At 26.4% G+C, this 19,509-nt stretch overlaps 1 protein-coding gene across 1 annotated transcript in view; it reads right to left on the bottom strand.

Moving 5' to 3' along the window:
* LOC113552185 (solute carrier family 22 member 21-like) overlaps positions 1-18,813 on the bottom strand; it is a 31,711-nt gene extending 12,898 nt beyond the window's left edge. The window contains exon 1 of the mRNA XM_026954923.1: positions 18,504-18,813. Within this exon, the coding sequence (XP_026810724.1) occupies positions 18,504-18,509 (6 nt within the window). The 5' untranslated portion in view covers positions 18,510-18,813. The remainder of the gene's footprint in view (positions 1-18,503) is intronic.
* Between the last annotated feature and the right edge of the window lie 696 nt (positions 18,814-19,509).

Genomic DNA, 19,509 nt, shown 5'->3' with positions numbered 1-19,509 from the left:
AAAACTTAAAGAAAGTTTTAAAGTTATATTTAGTCAGTCTAATCTGTTTATAAAACATGTCTACACTACATCGTTAAAATTACTTAAAATATACAATGGCGTGGATTTAGTAGATCGTAGGGAAGTGAAAAATTAAATAAAACATTAATGTTAAACAGGTATTAAGTTATTATTTATAATGATTATGATACATTTTTCAGCATACGTTTTTGTTAACTGAAAAAAAAACGCCTAGGTATTTTGTTGTTTGGCAAACAAATAACAATTATGTGTTATATCTTCTGCGGGTTTTGCATACTAAATTATAACATTTTTTAGTAGGTAGGTACTCTAAAATAGAATCACATTGGCTCTAAGTTGCTGAATCTTAAACAGTTATATAAGTACGATAACAAGCAACATTATTGTATTAGACTATATTAGAATACAGATAATCTTTCCACATGGTATACACCGTATACGTACTACACATTGACATAATATTATGTGTTGTAATTGTTTCAGTGTCATCGTATACCGAATTGTATAAAGATGCATAGTCTGACTATCTTAAAAAAAAAAAAAATTAAAAAAACCAAATTAAATCAAACGCTAAGTAACATGTAATATAAAGAACTCCACACTTCTAGTAGAGTGCAAAAAATAAGTTTTTTGTATTTCAATTCTTCTCGTTCTAACAATAGGTAAATTTCAAAGGTTTTTCGAAACTTATATATACACACAGTATACACCCTGTGCGTAATGCGTGTTTTTGTTATTTTACTCGTCAACTGTTATATATAATTACAGAATAACGATGTTGACCTTGATTTTCTAACGTCACTTATTACTCGTAAAATAATCTTGCGTTTCACGTGTTAGGTCTTAAAAATTGCAATTAAAGGAAGTATCTTTAAAAAATAAAAGAAAAACTACGATTGCGGTATAGCCATCATATTGTACACAATTAGCGCATAGATGTATATAAATAATATATATATATATATATATATATATATATATATGTATATATAGTGATAGCGTAACATAATACTACATTGTACGTCGTAATATAAAACCTAAGCGCATTTTTTACAACGCACCTCTTTCGACACGGTACAGACATAGGTTTTTCTCTCCGTCCACCACGCGTCCGTTCGAGTAAAGCATAATCAGAGTACCAGCAAAATATCTCTCTCTCTCTATATTATACTGAAATCCTTAGGATGCCGATATTAGGGTGGGAGGGTTGAAGACCCCCTCACGCAAAACATTTTCAAGCACCTCCCAAAACAAAAATTTATTCATTCAGTTAACAACACCTATATATCCGCATGTGTTGTATGTATCATATACACGTAAAACATGACAATTTTCGTTCAGTTAAACCAATTTTGTGTTTAACTTAAATATTAGAGTGAAATAACTTATTATCAAACTTAAAAGTAAGAACATTATTTGTGTTATTTCGTTGGTTTTTAAATTTTAAGTGAATTATAGTTGTTTTTTTGTTATTAATATTTTACATATTCATAATTCGCTTAAAAATTAAAATTCCGTAAAAAATCGTCGAGAGAATACAAATAATTTTTTTACTTTTAAATTTGATACTAAGTCATTTCATTCTAAATGTTAAGTGCAACACACAAAATTGGTTCTACTTAATGAAAATCCACGTTGTACGTTTTTTTGACGTAGACAACACACGTGAGTGTGGCGTCATTTTAATATAGTTTGTAAGTTTATAGGACACGGATCTTGTCGCAAAATAAATCATTAAAAAAGTATTTATTTAATTTGAGTTTGAAATATTTAAAACAAATAATATCAAAATATTTTTTAAGTATAATATTTAAAGATTAAAAAATGAATTTACTATCATATAAAAATGTACATTGTCAACCATTTCTTTTTTTTTAAATTAAAAAAAGGCCGTTTTATTGAAACCACAATAACCTGTATTCTGATTATTTTATTACCGTCTATCAATTATAACCTATATTTTTCTCAATAACAAACGAAACAAAAAAAAATTAATCTATGTCTGGCGATAACATAAAGTAATTAACTTGGCTAATATAATACAAAAAAAGAAATTTATGGCAATATCGATTTTTGTAAAAATTATTCAGTAATTATAAAAAAAAGTACAACTAGGGAAAAAAATAAAGTAAATTTTACTTCATTACACTCAGAATGATACGAAACGAATGTATACATTAATTAATATAATTATATTATTTTAAGAAATTGCTTAAATTACTTGTTCAACATATTCGCCGCCAAAAAAGCATTTGATACTAAATCCGGGCCTTAAATTTTTATAAATTATAGTGTCAAAATATAAATTTATCATCATTTATTATATGTTTATTTACATTTATATGTATATCTATATCCCATGTTTAGGGGGTAATATTTATGCTGTTAGTCGAAGGTCGACAAGCCTGCGTTATTTTGATAATGGATACAAATTGTCTAGCCTATCTGCCAATCCCCTCCTTCGGACCGAATATCCGCCAATGCTGCAATCTTATTTATACTGTGCATACGATCGAGTGGATGATCCAGCAGAGTATAAAAAAAATATAATATTATGCATGTTATCATAATTCATAGGCTGCGAGTTTCTTCGCGTTAATGTTTTGTTTCGACCGACCAGCGAATGACCGCCACCCGTCGCGAACGAATGCGCATTCACCGTGCGTGTTCTTTGGCTGCGGTAGACGTACATCTCCGACGACGACATGACATGTAATTATTATATTGGAGCGAACGCACGGCCCAAGGACGATTCTCAGAGACGATCGGCCTATCGTCATATTACTTTATTATTGTTTGTCAACGTTTGTTTGAATCGCACTTGAAAAAATCAATGCCGCATACGATACACTATATATCATGATAATCACGCGTTTACAGTGTCGTCTAAGCTTTTTTCCTTAAATTTCAGGTCATAGATTTTGAAGAATAAAAAAATTCTTGAAAATATTCATGTATTGAGATGATAGTGATATATTATAAAATAGGTAGTCTATCAATAATATGTTTTCTATTTTCAGTGATCATATTTTAGTCGATTTCAGATAAACCGTGCTTACTGTCTGTGACCGGTATGGCGGTATGATGTATATATTACCGAATTTAACGTAGACTGTGCACTTTAGACATTGGTGGGTTTTTTTGATTTCTATGCGTGTATTTTCACTCTTCACGATGTATTAATGCATATAGACAACGAAAAACTTTCAAATCTATGACATACCTATTTTTTATTTGCCTATTGAATTTAAAAATTATCAATGCTATTGTGGTTTGAAACTCTTGCCCGTTGCTATTAGAATAGCAATATACACAAAACATTAATTTTTTTATTACATTTAAAAGTGCTAAGTATGTTTATGTATGTTTTGATTAATTCAAGATAATTATATATTTTTATTAATTCTTTCATAAAATATTGAATTTTTGAATTAGTTCCATTCAGAATCATTAAAAATATTAAATATATTGTTAATCGACAAAATTTAAAATTTTTTACAATACTCGGATATACTTATACTAAAAGATGGTGTCGAGTCTCAATATTCTGTTCGAATGTTGAAAAAACGAACTCTAATAACAGTAATATATATCTTGTAAAATAATATGCTGAATAAAAGTATTTTTCTTTACGTAATGTTTATTATACAATTGTATAGTCTATAAGAAAATTTGATCAAACTGTCGAATTATAATAGATATGGTAAAAAGATACCGAAAAATGTTTAAAAAATAATAATAATAATAATAACAACGAAGAAATATTAGATAATATATATATATGTATGTACATAATATATGTGAATAGAAAATTATTCATTACTATTGATATAAGTACTATAGAGTTTGACGTTAAATACATTATTTTAAAATAAGTTCTATTTATTTATTGTTGTTATTAGAATTAAATTATATCCACGAGCGCATATATATATATAGAACGTAATTGTAATGACATGTATCCTCGAAATAGGTATAGTTATAATTATTTTATAATATTATAATTTAGTTTAAATTATAACATGAAAACTATAGGTATATATAAATGGGTTAAATACGAAGCAATCGTCTTATGAAGGTATAAATTATACTGGCAGTATATAAATATTTGTAATCATGTCACACCTAAGTTGTTTGAATTTCATTAAATTAAAAAAAATAATAATAATAATAATGTGGAAATAAAGCATTAGTAGCTCGAGTGGATGGAAATTCGGGGTCATCTGTTAATTATTTTGGCGCCTGTGTGTTATGTTTCATAGACCGTTAAATTGAAATACAATAGTCGTGGAATCAGCTTAGGTTCACGAAATCCCAGTAAAAAAAACCACATGCGTTTAATTAATTTCATTATAACCGTACATTTAAAATATTAAGAAACGTATAATTTAGATCAATTAGTTTCTCATTAATACAACTCTAAAGACATGTACGTATCTTATGTAAACACCCGAGATTCATCAACTATCTAGTACTCAAGTCGAGTGTTAGTATATCGTAATAACTAATAAATATCAAGAGCAATTGGATTAATTTTCCGATTACTTGTTAATGTAATGATTTGTTTGCTTTTTTTATTTTTAGGCTTATTTATTGGGTATTACAGCATTGGTTGTAAATACTACCGTTTTTAATCAATGGTACTATTAAAAAATTTAAGAGTGTATATTTTAATTAAAATAAAACGAATCATACATATGAAGATTGGAGACAGTTATATTGTGATGAATATGAACAAATGAACTAATAATTTATCGAATATTATTCTGCGTAATAACTAATAATATTATATAATATTCTATTAAGCAAATGACGAACATGTCCATTTTGTTGGTGTGAAATTTAACCGTAAAATGTAAAGTATATTAATTTCCATTTAGTTAATACACATTATTTATTGAAATTATTTAATTATATTAAAATTATAGTAATTAATACTTTGAAAATAATTATAAATTACTTAAAAATGAAAAAATATTAATTGGAGCAAGATTACTTATTCTGTATATAGTGATCAAACTACAACTTGGCCTTAAAATGTCTACATTTTTAACATTTTTTCATTCTTTAATTATTTTTTAATATTAATATTCAATGTATTTTTCAATCGTACATATTTATTGTAAAAATGTAAAACATGTAATAATAATAATAATATTAAAATATTAATAAAATAAAATAAAATAAATATATTATGTAAGGTAACGCAATTTATCGTTTGCAGAGTGATCTTGCGTACACGTTTATGAATTAAAAAAAAAAAAATGTTTTAATTATACCACTGAAATCATGCGCATAGGTTTAGCTTTTCGAAAAACGAGTTTAAAATACAATCAAAATTCGGTAGGCACCTAATGTATAAATATATCTACAACAACTACTACCTACATGCCTATAGATATTGCAGCTATAAAAACACGTTATTTATTCATCAATTAAATAGAAAACAATTTTGGATAGACATAAAATATTTTTCATCAGTAAAATATGAGTAAGATGAAGAAATATTACGACTATTTATGAATAATTAAATTTCGAAAGAAAAAATAACGAATGATACTAACTACAGTGTACTGATGCAGAGGGTCAAGGTCAGGAATGTTTACGAAAACATTGCAGTTTAATCGATAGCGTTGAGATCTTACTTATTCGTATCAGGTATTTAGGTGAAATGATGTATTGAGTCCAATAGTCATATGAAATATTTAACAATACTATAGTTTTGAAACGGATATTTTTATTTAAGTTTCACTATACATATGACATGTGTATACCTCCTACATAAATGCTGTTTGCTGCAGGAGTATTATAATTCATGACGTTAAATACGTTATATTCAATGTAAAATATACCACGTGGTACAACTAGGATTTTTTCAAAGAGGGATTATAAAAAAACTACTTATCTTTTATTATCACAACGCAAGAAAAAAATCTTTATATTACAGGATAAAAACCAATTATAATGTGCAAATCTAGAAAAATACTCTTTCTGTTGCTATAAAAATTCCCACACTTAATTTTTACATTTTATCTAAAAAAATGTAATTTAAAGAATTGAAATTTTGATTTTTGATAAATTTAGCATTTTACACGCCCAAGAAGGGGGTGGTGGTAGGGGGTTGAACCCAGATCTTCTCTTTTAGTGATCATATATTTAGTATTTGAATATTCTGTATTATAGTGTACTAAAAAACTATATACTATTACTATAATATAACTATTTGGAGGGCGTTTACTTTTTATTAATATACTAGTTTGTTAGTATTTTTCTTTTTAAAATTTAAAAAGGTCGATCGATAAACGTTGGAAATGTTGACATAAATTTAATTTAATAATATAATTTAGTTTTCAAAAATATAATTTTACAATTATTATATAATCTAAATAATATGATTATTAAATTTGTGTTAGGGTTGGTCATTACTCATTATATCAGATTAACAAAACATTGATTTAGTGGTTAAAGAAAACAATTTATTCGATACTTTAACTATAATAAGAGTCTTTGTGACTCGTTTATCTTACCCCAATTTCAAAGAAAGGGAGGGTTATATCGATTGGCCTTTCCACTTTTGAATTATGATAATACAATAATAATATGCAAGGAAAATATTTAAAATCAATTAAAATTAATATCAATTATTATGAAAATTATAATCATATACATGGTTATCAACACATACAATATTTAAAATTAAAATTAAACGAATTAAATGTACAACGATTAAATAAATTATTCTATTGTAGGTATAAAATGAACCTTGATGACGATATCGTTGTTTTTAAACTTGTTTAAAAAACAAAATCATGTTTTTAAGAAGCAAGTATTACATAAAAAAAATATTTATATCGTGTGTTTTTAATTTATAAAACTGCAATAGTTTTAAGATTAATAAGAATGCAACAATTCACATAAGTCTAAAGTTCAATTGCTTTAGAGTTAAAATGTATTCATTTATTTTTAAGTATGCGATGTGTCTTGATACAAAACATTTATCTATAAATATTTATAAAATTATAACCAAAAAATATTGAAAAGTTTCCAAGCCGAAACAAACAATTTTTCACTATGTATTAACTATATTTCTTAGAAGTCAATTAAGATTGTTAAATGATTTTTAAACGTTTGGCAAACTCGTTTAATTTGTCAGACCACAAACTTAAAGCAATTCGACTGAATTCCAACCCCATTCCTCATAAATATGTAATGGCTATACACAAAATACTTTAAATGAAGATGTGAAAGTCGAGGATTGTTTTTCATAATATACATTTGCTTTAATTGTTATTTTAAATATTTTTTTTAACATTTTTCACGCAACTCGTTTCGTACACAATGATTTACAAGGTATTTTTATAAGTATAGATGAGTAGATGAGTTTATATAAATGGATAAGACTAGTGTAGTTGACAAATCTGGACTTAAATATGTTTGATTGATTTCTAATATATATAAATATATAAAACAATTTAAATCCGCCAGAATGAATCGAAACTATGTATTTTTATACACTTACTGATACGACTTTAAACTGTGTTGATTATAATGAACATTATTTTTTTTTTCAAAGCAAAGCATGTCATGTAGCACACACACTTACTGTACCATGATCTAAAGTCATGAGTATTGAGTGTATGAAATATGGTTTTATGAAGTACCTACCTACAATATATATGTACAATATCTTCGGAATTTGCATGGTAAAATATATAGTTATATACGTAAAATATTAATAACCATTTAATAACCTACATAGTGGATACACGAATTGTATTGCACCTTGAGTGTAGCTTCTACCTATATTAATTGATTTTACGTAAACATTTTATAAATTATTGGATACTTCAGTAAATGCATTAGTGTGAAACAAGAAACAGCAAACACATTCGTCAATTTATTTTAATCATCATATAAGTAAATATTGTAAAATCAGATTAATGCGTAATTCATTGTATATTTGTATATTCTAAACCCAAGTATCAGATTATAATAAATGTTCATAGACTGGTGACTAAAAATTGTGTTAGTACACAAGCGTTAATTATAATTTATAAAAAATGCTAAAAATGAATATATAAAACAATGTTATTAATTGTATTACTTTTTTTTATTTATATAAAGTACGATTTGATCTACGTCGTTGTGGTATACGATTATCAAGAAAAGTACCGATGCAAAATTTTAATATTCTTTTTACGCGTGAAGTGTACCTACGAGGCCCATTCATAGTTAATAACATTATTGTTATTTTTTTCTTTAAAATAGTCGATTCAGTATCTGTTAACACGTATGTAACACGAAGACGCAGGTAAATAAAATAATTTAAAATATTTTTAATAGGTACCATTTAAAAAAATTTAAAATACTTAGACCTAATGTACATCTTACGTTATGTAAATTACATGTTATAAAGTTATAAATAACAGATTTTATAATAGTCTAATGTGTTACAAATTACAATTATTATAATGGTATGACTAAATTAAGTCTACATAGGTATTATATATTATAGGTGTTATTAAAGGTAAATTAAATATATTCTATTGGATATAGTAATATTGAAGAATTCGATGTTTATAATTTTTTTTTTATCTATTTATATATTAACTCTGGGTCAACCATGATTACAATAAACATTTGACTTTTAATCATAATTGATATTTTTGTCGAAGCATTTATCCTATATGCCTGTTTTGCCTATTCTTATCTTGAAATATGTCAAAAGTAATTGCTGTGATATATTGGTATAGGTACCTTTGTAAATAACTTTATTATTTGTATAATAAAAATAATAAAAGATTAATTGTTGGGATTGAATTTAAATTTAAACATTGGAGGTTTACAAGAAATTTAGAAAAATTAAAATTATTTTTCATAAAAATGTGATAGCGATCAAAAAATGAAATATTATACATTTATTATGCTTAGATAAAATAAACTATATAATTTATTTACACGAAAAAATTTTAAAATTAATACTTATTCCAAATATTATTTAACATATTATAATATATTATAGTTAATATTAAATTTAAAATGTTTTCCGCATTGAAAAAAAAAATTTTCTCAGTGCAAAAAAAAACACTTTTATATTAAGCCATCTATAGAAAACTAAACACAATGTTCATTAATATGCACTTTTATACCCAATTTTGGTATTAAAGAAATACGGTTTTCATTATTTTTCCGATTAAAAATAAGTACAAATAAGAACGATATAGGATGTGTGAATCGCGTATACGTTTTAGAAATAATATCTATTGAGTAGATATAATTGATATTTAAGCGTTTTTATTAACACAATAATAATAATAATAATAACAATAACAATAATATGTATCAATTCATATTCAACAATATACGTCACCTGAGGTTATTGTTTTGAATGAGACTGTGAGTTTGAAACGGTGGATAAATATTAAAAAATAAAAACAGCGTCGGTGTTGACAGTTCTCGATACTTGATGCTACTACATCTAGTATAATCCGATTGCAATTTATGAGCATCTCTATAGTAGATCCCCACTAGAGTATCCCTACTATTATTTATTATTGATTACAGATAGAGTATGTGTATACCTAATTTATATATATTAACCGTTATACCTATTATCCTACTTTCGCCTTTCGTAAATCATATTTGTTTTTTGTCATTAATTTAACATTCAGTATATCATGAAATATAAATGCATTAATGCATAAATTGTGTTGTATACGTTATTTTTTTATTGAACAATTAATAAGATGATAGCGAAGATGTTTTATCCATAATTGTACTAATAATATTTACGAGACAAACACCTAAATTATAATTTATGCGCACTATGTGATCACTATTGTCATAAATTCATAACAATATTGATATAAATTTTATGTGAAATTTGTCAATGAAATTTTGGTGAATAATTTAAATTCATTAAACTTGTTAAAGTTTCTGGTTCTCTATTCAGTTCTAGTTAAATTGATAAAATCATGAAACTCGCCCTGTCGTATAAGAGGTTTGAGTGCACTTCATCATATAGAGTAGGTCATTGTGACACTATAAATTATAATAATGGATACGTTAAATTTGAATGTAATGATAAATCATTGTACACGAAAGACCGATTCTAACGACAAAAACAATGAGTGGATCAGTATTACATTAAAAGATAGTTTATGTTATGTTATATTATTATTATTTCTCAATTCGGTATGCTAATTTAACTTTTGCCAAAAACATGTAATTTAACTTATAATTTAATATCAACGTACGAACGTACGGAATAATGGTGTGAATAGTTTTGTGGTATAACGTATAAACAACTTAAAATTAATCTAAATATTTTGAAAATTGTATCGTGTATAGAAAATAAAAATGTATATAACGGTGAACAGTTTATAGTGTCAACATTTCATATTTTTTGTATAACAACAGAATAACTAAAAACTTTAGAGTAGAAATAATTATATTAAATTTGAATAACCATGCAATGCTGTAAATATTTGAACTTTAGACACTTATAAAACTAAATACAGTTTCAAATGTCTGTACAAATACATCGAAAAAAGCCAAAATATTCTGAAAATTATATAATATATATTTAAAAATATATTGAGGTTTAAATTTATGAAAATTTTAAATTACTGCGATTAATCCTCTATGAATACAATAAAAACAGTTTTGTATTATATAAACTGATGTTGTGTGAAAATTATAGTTTCTTGTATTCGCTATTTTATTTCATACAATTTTTTCTAATACTAAAAAATATACTGAGATTTTTAGATTTACAGGCAAATTTTCTGCTCCTAAATATAATCATTATTCATTGTAAATCAATTTATTCTTCGCACCGTTCAAAACTTAAAATGTAAATTTATTTTTGAAAACATATTTTGTATGCACAAAATAATTTATCTGTCTGGCGCCTGGACATACGTGTGTTATGTAGCAGGTAAATGTTATTATCATAAAATATGTCGATATAAAAAATCTATTCTAATATACTATCATTAAGGCATCAGAACTATAAAATATACACCATTAAAGACCGTGTATAAATAATTAGTGCTAAAAGTTATGTTATAAAAAAAAATATTTATAACTAAAGAAAACCTCTACTTAAAAATGAAGAAGTAATGAAACGGACGTCTTTAAAGTTGAATAAAACAGTAATTATTGTTATTCAAGTTACTATAATCGATAAACAATTATAAGTTTAGCTGTTGATACACCTTAAAATAATAAAAATGTGTAGGTAGTTTATTTGATGTTTTTATAATTTTCTTGAAATTTACTAGAATTTTGAAAAATTTCATTACTTGTGTTACTCTGCAAAGTTTATTTTAATAACTTTAAAAAAAAAAAAACAATAATCAATATAATATAGTAGATTATTGGTAATCCAGTAGATATCAGGCCAGAGAACTGTCGGATTAATGGAGGTTCACATAAAAACATATATTTTTTACTTATTGAAAACCTTTATTTTATTTTATTAAAACATATAAATGATACAAGTACTTATAGGTAAATACTAATTTATTACTGTGTTGAATTAATTTTTTGATTGGAATGGTTTAAAAAATTATTTATTTTTGATTTTTTGGTTTTAAATGATGCTTTTAATTTTTAAGACTTTTTCTTGTAATCATTTAAGCAAAAATAGAAAAATAAAAATAATATATAGCCGGATAACTGGACGTACCCGGATTATCGATTATTATTATTACTATTTTATTACAATTAATATTTATAAAACGTATCATCTACTAATTTATTTACCAACTACGTTATCCAAAAGTGAATTTGAAAACGAGGCAAAAAGTTTCGGTTGGCAAGTTAACAAAGAGTAATCTTTTTCCAAATGGTCACTACGATTTATTTATTCCTTCAAAATTCAATACAATAAACAAAAAAATCAATATAACAGGAATTAAGCTCGTTATATTAAACGAGCTAATAAGTTATATTATCAATTTCATAAATTAAATTACTGAATAAGTATTGTTTTTCTCACTTAAACAACAGTCTTTCATAAATATGAACAGTTTGATCAGTTTAAATTGTTTAATTTTATGGTACATACCTAATACAACAGTTTTAAGTAACTACATGTTCTTCATTGAACATTAACTCAAACTAACTTAATATGAGTATATGACTTACAACTATCCAACTTTGTTTATACATGAATTTGATTGAATAAATTTGAAATTTTGTCTATGAAATTTTAATATTTTCATATAGATACTAATTATAATATACGTGATATCTTGTATTCAATTTTCAAAACTTTTTAATCAGCAAATAACTTTTAAATGACAATTACGTAAGGAAAATAAACTCAACAATTTTGAAAATTTGTCATGTCTATAAATAAAAAAAAAATTAAAAATTTGAAAAATTTAACATATAAATATATAATTAAAATGATAATACATATAAATATTTAAAGAAAATTTCAAATATTTACTATTATTATTATTATTTTTTTGAAACGGAACCAATATAAAAAATTGTTTGTGGTGAAATAATTATTCAATGTATGAATATCTAATTTCAATTACCTATTTGTTTTCGAGTTTCACCAAAAAAACAAAACCAATTTTTTTTTTTTTATGTGATTTACGTGAAAATTGCCGCTTTTTCTTAATTTTTTATTTGGTTTTTTCCTATTTAAAAAATAAGTACTGTGAATATTTACTTTCGAACTCCTTAAAGTTTGAAGTGCAAACTAGATTTAATTTTCTATCCTTAGTACACTTATCATGTACATATAAACACAAAAGAAAACACTTATCATTGTAAAATGAATACGTGCATCGTTCCGCTCAGAATTTAAAAAAATTCCAACCAAAAAAAAGACCATGTATGATGTATGTATATATTATTAGCTTTTGATAATAAGTAATCTTTCTCTAATATTTAAACTAAAACACAAAACGCGTACTACTGAATTTATTTTTGCGAATTGTAATGTTACACACTTGTAAGACAAAGATTACAAAATAATGCAGGAAAGATGAGATTCATTCTGTTTAAAAATAATTTTTGAGACGTGATGAAACGTTATTTTGATGTGTACGTAGTGTATGATAACAATAATTTTAATATTCTCCGATAAAACTGTAAAAAGTTGCAAAAATGATTTAGTTCAGTATCGCTTTTATTATGTGATAATAATATATCAAGTTATTTTACAACATACCAGTTATACTTATACTTAATCAAAATAGGTTGTAGCACTGCACTGAATATACTTACTCTAAACTTTTTCTATGTAAATACTAAATAGTACATAGGACCAGCACTGAGTACCGATAAGTATTTAAAGTTTAGATGTACGGGGATAGGTACATTGTAAGATGTTTATTTATTAATCCGTGTACTTAGACTTTAAATATTTATAAGTTATAACTTATTAAAAACTCGTCTAAATTTCAATTTTTAAAAATTTAAATATTCCAAAAAATATTCTGTTTTAGAATATGAAATTAAAAATGTAAATTGTCAATCAAAAAAAGTAAAAATTAAAAATTATATAACACTAAATTTCATTATGTAGATTATACATATTTTTGAAAAAAAAAATTATAATTTGCTACTGCTTTTTTAAACGTTTTCCGAATCCAATGATATGTAATGATATGATATAATATTAAAATTTTCTATAATATCTCAATAATAAATACGGTGTAAAATAAAATTATGGCTCATTAGATTTTATTTCTTTATTTGCAATAATATAATATATGCATACTTAAGGAGTAAAATTCGTGTATAGTGGGTAGTTAAAGTAAAAATATTAATTTTAAAATAATTATTAATATAATAAAATATTTAAAAACATAAAAAAATCACCAAAATCAGACTGTAAAACCAAAAGAGCTAATATCCATTAAATATAGAACCGGATAATACTCTTAATTCTTAAAAAATGTAATTTTCACACGTTAATGGAAAATATATTGGACATGTGAAGAATAAAGTTTGTACTCTACGGGGGAACTAATAATAATATTTATTATAGATTGGTGAACTAACTGTTAAAATATAAAATAAATAATAGGTTCCTGGATTAACATAATATACACATAGGAAAAATTAACTTTATAAATAAGAAAGATAATGTTGATATTTGGATAGCTACTTAATATTTTGTTAGCATATATATTTTGCTGTCAAATAATTATTAAAAGTTACAAATTAATAAATAATAAAATTTGTATGTAAGACGATTGATCAATTCGTCATAATATAGGTAAGCAATTGTCTATTATAGTAGTATAATCTGGATGGTGTCCTAATACCATTGTATATTTGTAATATTTATTGATGTATATATATATATATGTGTGTGTATTTTTTTAATAAATATTGCTAAGGAACTGTGTTTTCGTAATATAACCATGGACTGAGCTAGTTATTTTTTTCTACCATTTTACCTATAAAAATATTTTCTATTGATAAAAATTGAGAATTAATTTTAATATCCATATAATTTAAACGTTGATAATTTTTTTCACAATTTTATCAAGACTCAGTAACACAAAAAATTACTAAAAATATTTTCAATCAATAGTTAAAATTGAAAATATATAAATACATATAGGCTATAATTTATACTATAAATAATTAATGTAATTATAAACAAAGCATTACAATTACAAACATGATATTTTTTAAATCAAAAAAATATATACATAGATTATAGTAAAAAATAAACAATTCCAAGTAATTTTGTCATTATGAAAATTAACTCGCTCAATAATTTATTAACACTTCTTAAAAATGACTAGTTTAGTTTTAGATGTGGGTTTAGAAATTATAATAAATTATAATTCATTTGATTTTAATCTCAACTTTGAATTTAACATATAAACATTAATTAATGTATATATATTTATTTATTAATCATTATCGATTTGTTCGAAAACTAGTTTAGGCCATCTCCCTTAATTTTTTCTCCCGAAGAATTAACCACTCTAAGACACTAACTAAATTTAATTTTCTACCAGAAACCACACTCAAAGTTGAAAATACGAGTATTTTGACTACTATAAAAGATGATGACTTACAACTTGTCGTTATAAAACTAATACGCATTTATCAGTTCAGTCAGAATCTAGAGTCTTTGTAATGATTTATAAACATTAAAAATATATAATATAATATTATTTTTAGTAAATATTTTACTGTAATTATCTAAAAATGTAGAAGTTAAATTAATTTAAAATAATTTTATTCTCGTCCAAAGTTACTAATTAGTTATTAAACTCATCTGTTTTTTAAAGACTAATAATATACACGAGTACTTATACATTTTATTCATTATTTATATTTATTTTGAGTAAAAATGTCATCTACTAAATGATAATAAAAGTTTACATTTATGTGAAACCGTGTAGGCAATAAAATGTATCATATATTATTAACTACAACTGATAGTTGAAGTACATGGTTTACTGTTTACAGAGAATTTAAGTGGCAACGAAAAAAATAATATAACTCAATTTTACTCGTATAAAATATATTATATGGATAATGGATTAGTAAATGCTTAAATTGTTATAACAATAAACAAATTATTTAATTTTAATCAATTAATAAATTAATATATTTTAGTCTACATAATCTGAGTATCATAGTGTCATAAATATTTCCATAGGTATAAATAATTTATTTAACTGTAACTATTAAGTATATCTATCATAATCGTTTTAAAATAAATAGTAGTTAAAAAAAATGAATCAAGATAAATGTCGCTAATATTGGATGACTGCTTAATCAACTCCTTCATGACAGCTTTCTCCCTAGCATATAACTTATAACGCTATTGAGCATTTTATGTATTTTATGATTATTTATTTTAATTAAAAATGTGTATAAAAATAAAATAAGTACGATTACAATCATGTCAATTGATTTGAAACAAAACTATACCTATGTAATATAGGTTTGAATATTTTTACAATAATTACGTGTCCTTTATTTTTTTGATTAGAACAGAAATATCTCATAAATTGAAAGTATTGCTTAATTAGTGACTTATTTCTCAATTAAATATGTAAAAATAAATTACAACCAATCTTATTCACATCACATTCGTTTATTGTACATTTTCTATTGCATAGATAATGTATAACTTATGATTAAAAGTAACGAATATTAAATAGCTTTTGTAAATAATAAAATGTTCATTAATTTAAATCATAATAATTTAGCATTGTTCGAATAACTTGATTACCGTTATTTCTGGCTATATTTTTCATTTAAAACATTTTTATTGTATTTTGGCTGCATGTTTAAATATTTTTTCATTTATTTAGTTTTTCCCAAAATTTTCAGCATTTGATAGAATAATGAATATGTATGATTTGTGGATCATAAATATAACGACTAGCTATAATACTAGTGTAATAAAATAAGTCTATGGTTGGATAAACTATAAAAAGTAGAAACTTACAATGATGGGTAATGAGTAATGAGTAATGGCTAATAAGTAATGAATATATAAGGTATTTACATGTATTATGTATTCTGTTTAACCTATATCTAAATTATCATGGTAGTCAATGAATATATACATTTTTAATTTCTATAAATATAATTTTGTACTTCATCTGTGTAAAAAATTAATTATTTTAAACACTTGTAAATTAAATATAGGTGATATTCAAATTTAAATCCAAATTAGAGATATCGAAGACATATTCTCACGGATTAAATAATTAAAAGTAATTAAATAACAAAGTAAGATTTGAATTATCAACCAAATTAACCAAACTTAATATGCTCTACAAAGACACAAAGTCTAAGAAATACAAATTTAAGTTAAACTAAACATTACCCAAATTGCTAAATCACAATAACTAAAAATTAAAACTGTTTTACTCGTTAGTCGTTACAGACAAAACGCACGGCTGAAATAACTGTTAAAGGTTTATACGAAATTTTTATAAACGACTAATATGCATTAACATATTAATATAAATATCTATAATATTATAAAACAATGAAAACCCATATTATAATCGGTTGTATATTTTTGTCACGGCAGTAGATCAACAACATGCAATTTACGGTTTAATGACTATCCGATATTGCACTTTATATTGTATTCTATAACGTATAGGTACAATCAAATAATAACCTAGTTATGACTGCCAGCGTACCCATACTGCATTGTAGGCGACAGATGAGTATAGGCGAGGACTGATACTCATCAGTAATGAGGACAATGAGGTCCGTATATTCAATGAACGGACGGCGAACTGGTATATAAAAAGACATTTTCCGATATAGCCAACGGTAACGGGTTGACGTCTGCGTATGTGGCACTTATTTCAGTTAGAAGAGACGGCGGTGCCAAACAAAAATAAAAATATTTAACAAACGTGCCACTGTTTGGTGTATGCATCAAATTTGGGGGGGGGGTGCCTGTGGCTTGAGCGATGACGACTGCAACAGCGGTGGCGGGAAAAACGATGACGCAATAAACGCGGTCTCTTACGCGTGACGTCGCGGGTCACTACTCGCATTATAATGTTATACTAGCATTACTGGCTTTAAAAGTGTTCGATTTCGTCTCCATCGTGATAAAATTCAAATGAACGAAAGAAATAAACATTTATCGGCATATACGTTTAAATAGTGTTTAATAATACTAAATGGATTAATATGATCAGATTACATAACCGATATAGAATAGTATATAATAATTAATAAGTATATTAAGTACGCGAACAAAGACCAATTTTGAGACGAATAACTATTTCATCTGTAAATCGTATGTACACCTATCCAGGAAAACGGTCCGCGTGACCTCAGTTTCTCGTTCGTTATCGAACGCGTACAGGGTGGAATATTTTGACGCAAATCGGCCAGCTTTTCATTATAAAAATAGGTATATAATAACTAATAAACGAGCGTTAATATATTGTTGTAATGACTGCGATAACTTTTCCCTTATTTTCCGAACGATTTAATATTTTGTTCGACACGAGTCTCGTTATTTTTCATCCTGTCCAGGCGCCGTTCCTGTACCGCACAATGCAACGTCCATTCCTACTTACAATTTGTAAATGATGTGTATTATAATGCAGTTTATTATACGATGATTTTTTTCAAAACTACCAAGGACTTATGAAATATTTTATTATTATAATTGTAATCGTAGGTAATCATAAAAACATACCGCAGTTCAAAAAATATATTATAGAATTATAGATGATTCGCGTCAGACTGGCATACAATATGTATAGGGATGCGAATATGCGATACGCAGCGCAACGTGGCGAGTAGCAAAAAATACACCCGTATGGAAGTTTAGAATATATTATTATAAATGCTTGAGATCATAATAATATCAATCTGGACTCTGCGGGTATATTATTATTTATTTTAAGCCGCGGACGATGTATTATTATATTAGTGCGTAACAGATATAAATAAATGCAAAAAAATAACAAAATAGGTACACGACGGACACTTACCAACATCTTGGCGGCGATCAGGTTCTGGAACGGTAACGGCTATATCAATACGATTATTTTTATTATTATCACAGTCCCTGCGGTTTGATCGGAGAAAAAAAGCACGTGCGACGAGACCGCGGCGGCAACGTGCGCGCATGCACGACTGTCGTCGGCGTAAACTGTGACGACTGCGAGCGGGTGCGCGTCTACCACTGAAAACGGCGAGGAGGACGGCGACAACAGTCTGGTCACGAGTTTCGCGGGGGCTGTGTTCTGCGAGCGTCGTGGGGTCGCCGTGTATGGACGTACGCCAAAGACGCCGCAGACAACACTGACGGCGCGCCGGAGAGTTCGCGTGTTCCGCGCCGGCGGTCCGTGCAAATAAATATATATATTTGAATGTGCGGATATCGTGTGTATATCGTCGTCCGCCGCGCAATACACAACATCGTGTACATTAATGGTACACATATCTTTGTACGCGGTGTGACGTACCGACGTCGCCGCCCACCCACCGACTGATCTGGTGGCGGTTGACCGGTGCAGGTGGTGGTCGACGTGAATTATATTATTATTATTGTTTTACGTTTGCAATAATATTTTGTAATTTCTTTCCCCGTTTTCGCTTTGCGCTCGCGTCACAGTGTCTCCCTCTGCGCATAAATATTATTGTAGAAACCTCGTTGCGTTCCGTACGGAGGTTTTTAATTTTTAGTTTTTAAACTACCTCGCCTAGGCTGCAGCTGCTGCTACTGCTGTTGCTGCTGGCGGTGTCTGGCGGCCGTCCGCCGTAACCGACGCCGCTCCGCCCATCGCGTTTACCTATAGGTTTATCCTATTATTATTGTACCTTTGCGGAAATCGTATAATATTAATTTTATCCTATTCCTATAATACTGTATATACATTGTACGCCACTACTGCGGCAGCTTCTGGATCTCGATGTCGTCGTTGTTAATCAACGCGTAAAGAACGTTGATAAGGCCACTGAATTAATGCAGTTTTGTACCGCGCAGTAGGACGT

The sequence above is a fragment of the Rhopalosiphum maidis genome, chromosome 2 (genome assembly GCF_003676215.2).
Source record: "Rhopalosiphum maidis isolate BTI-1 chromosome 2, ASM367621v3, whole genome shotgun sequence".
NCBI classification, from domain to species: domain Eukaryota; kingdom Metazoa; phylum Arthropoda; class Insecta; order Hemiptera; family Aphididae; genus Rhopalosiphum; species Rhopalosiphum maidis.
The sequence above is the reverse complement of the archived record's forward strand: the minus strand, read 5'-3'. Positions and strand labels throughout refer to the sequence as shown.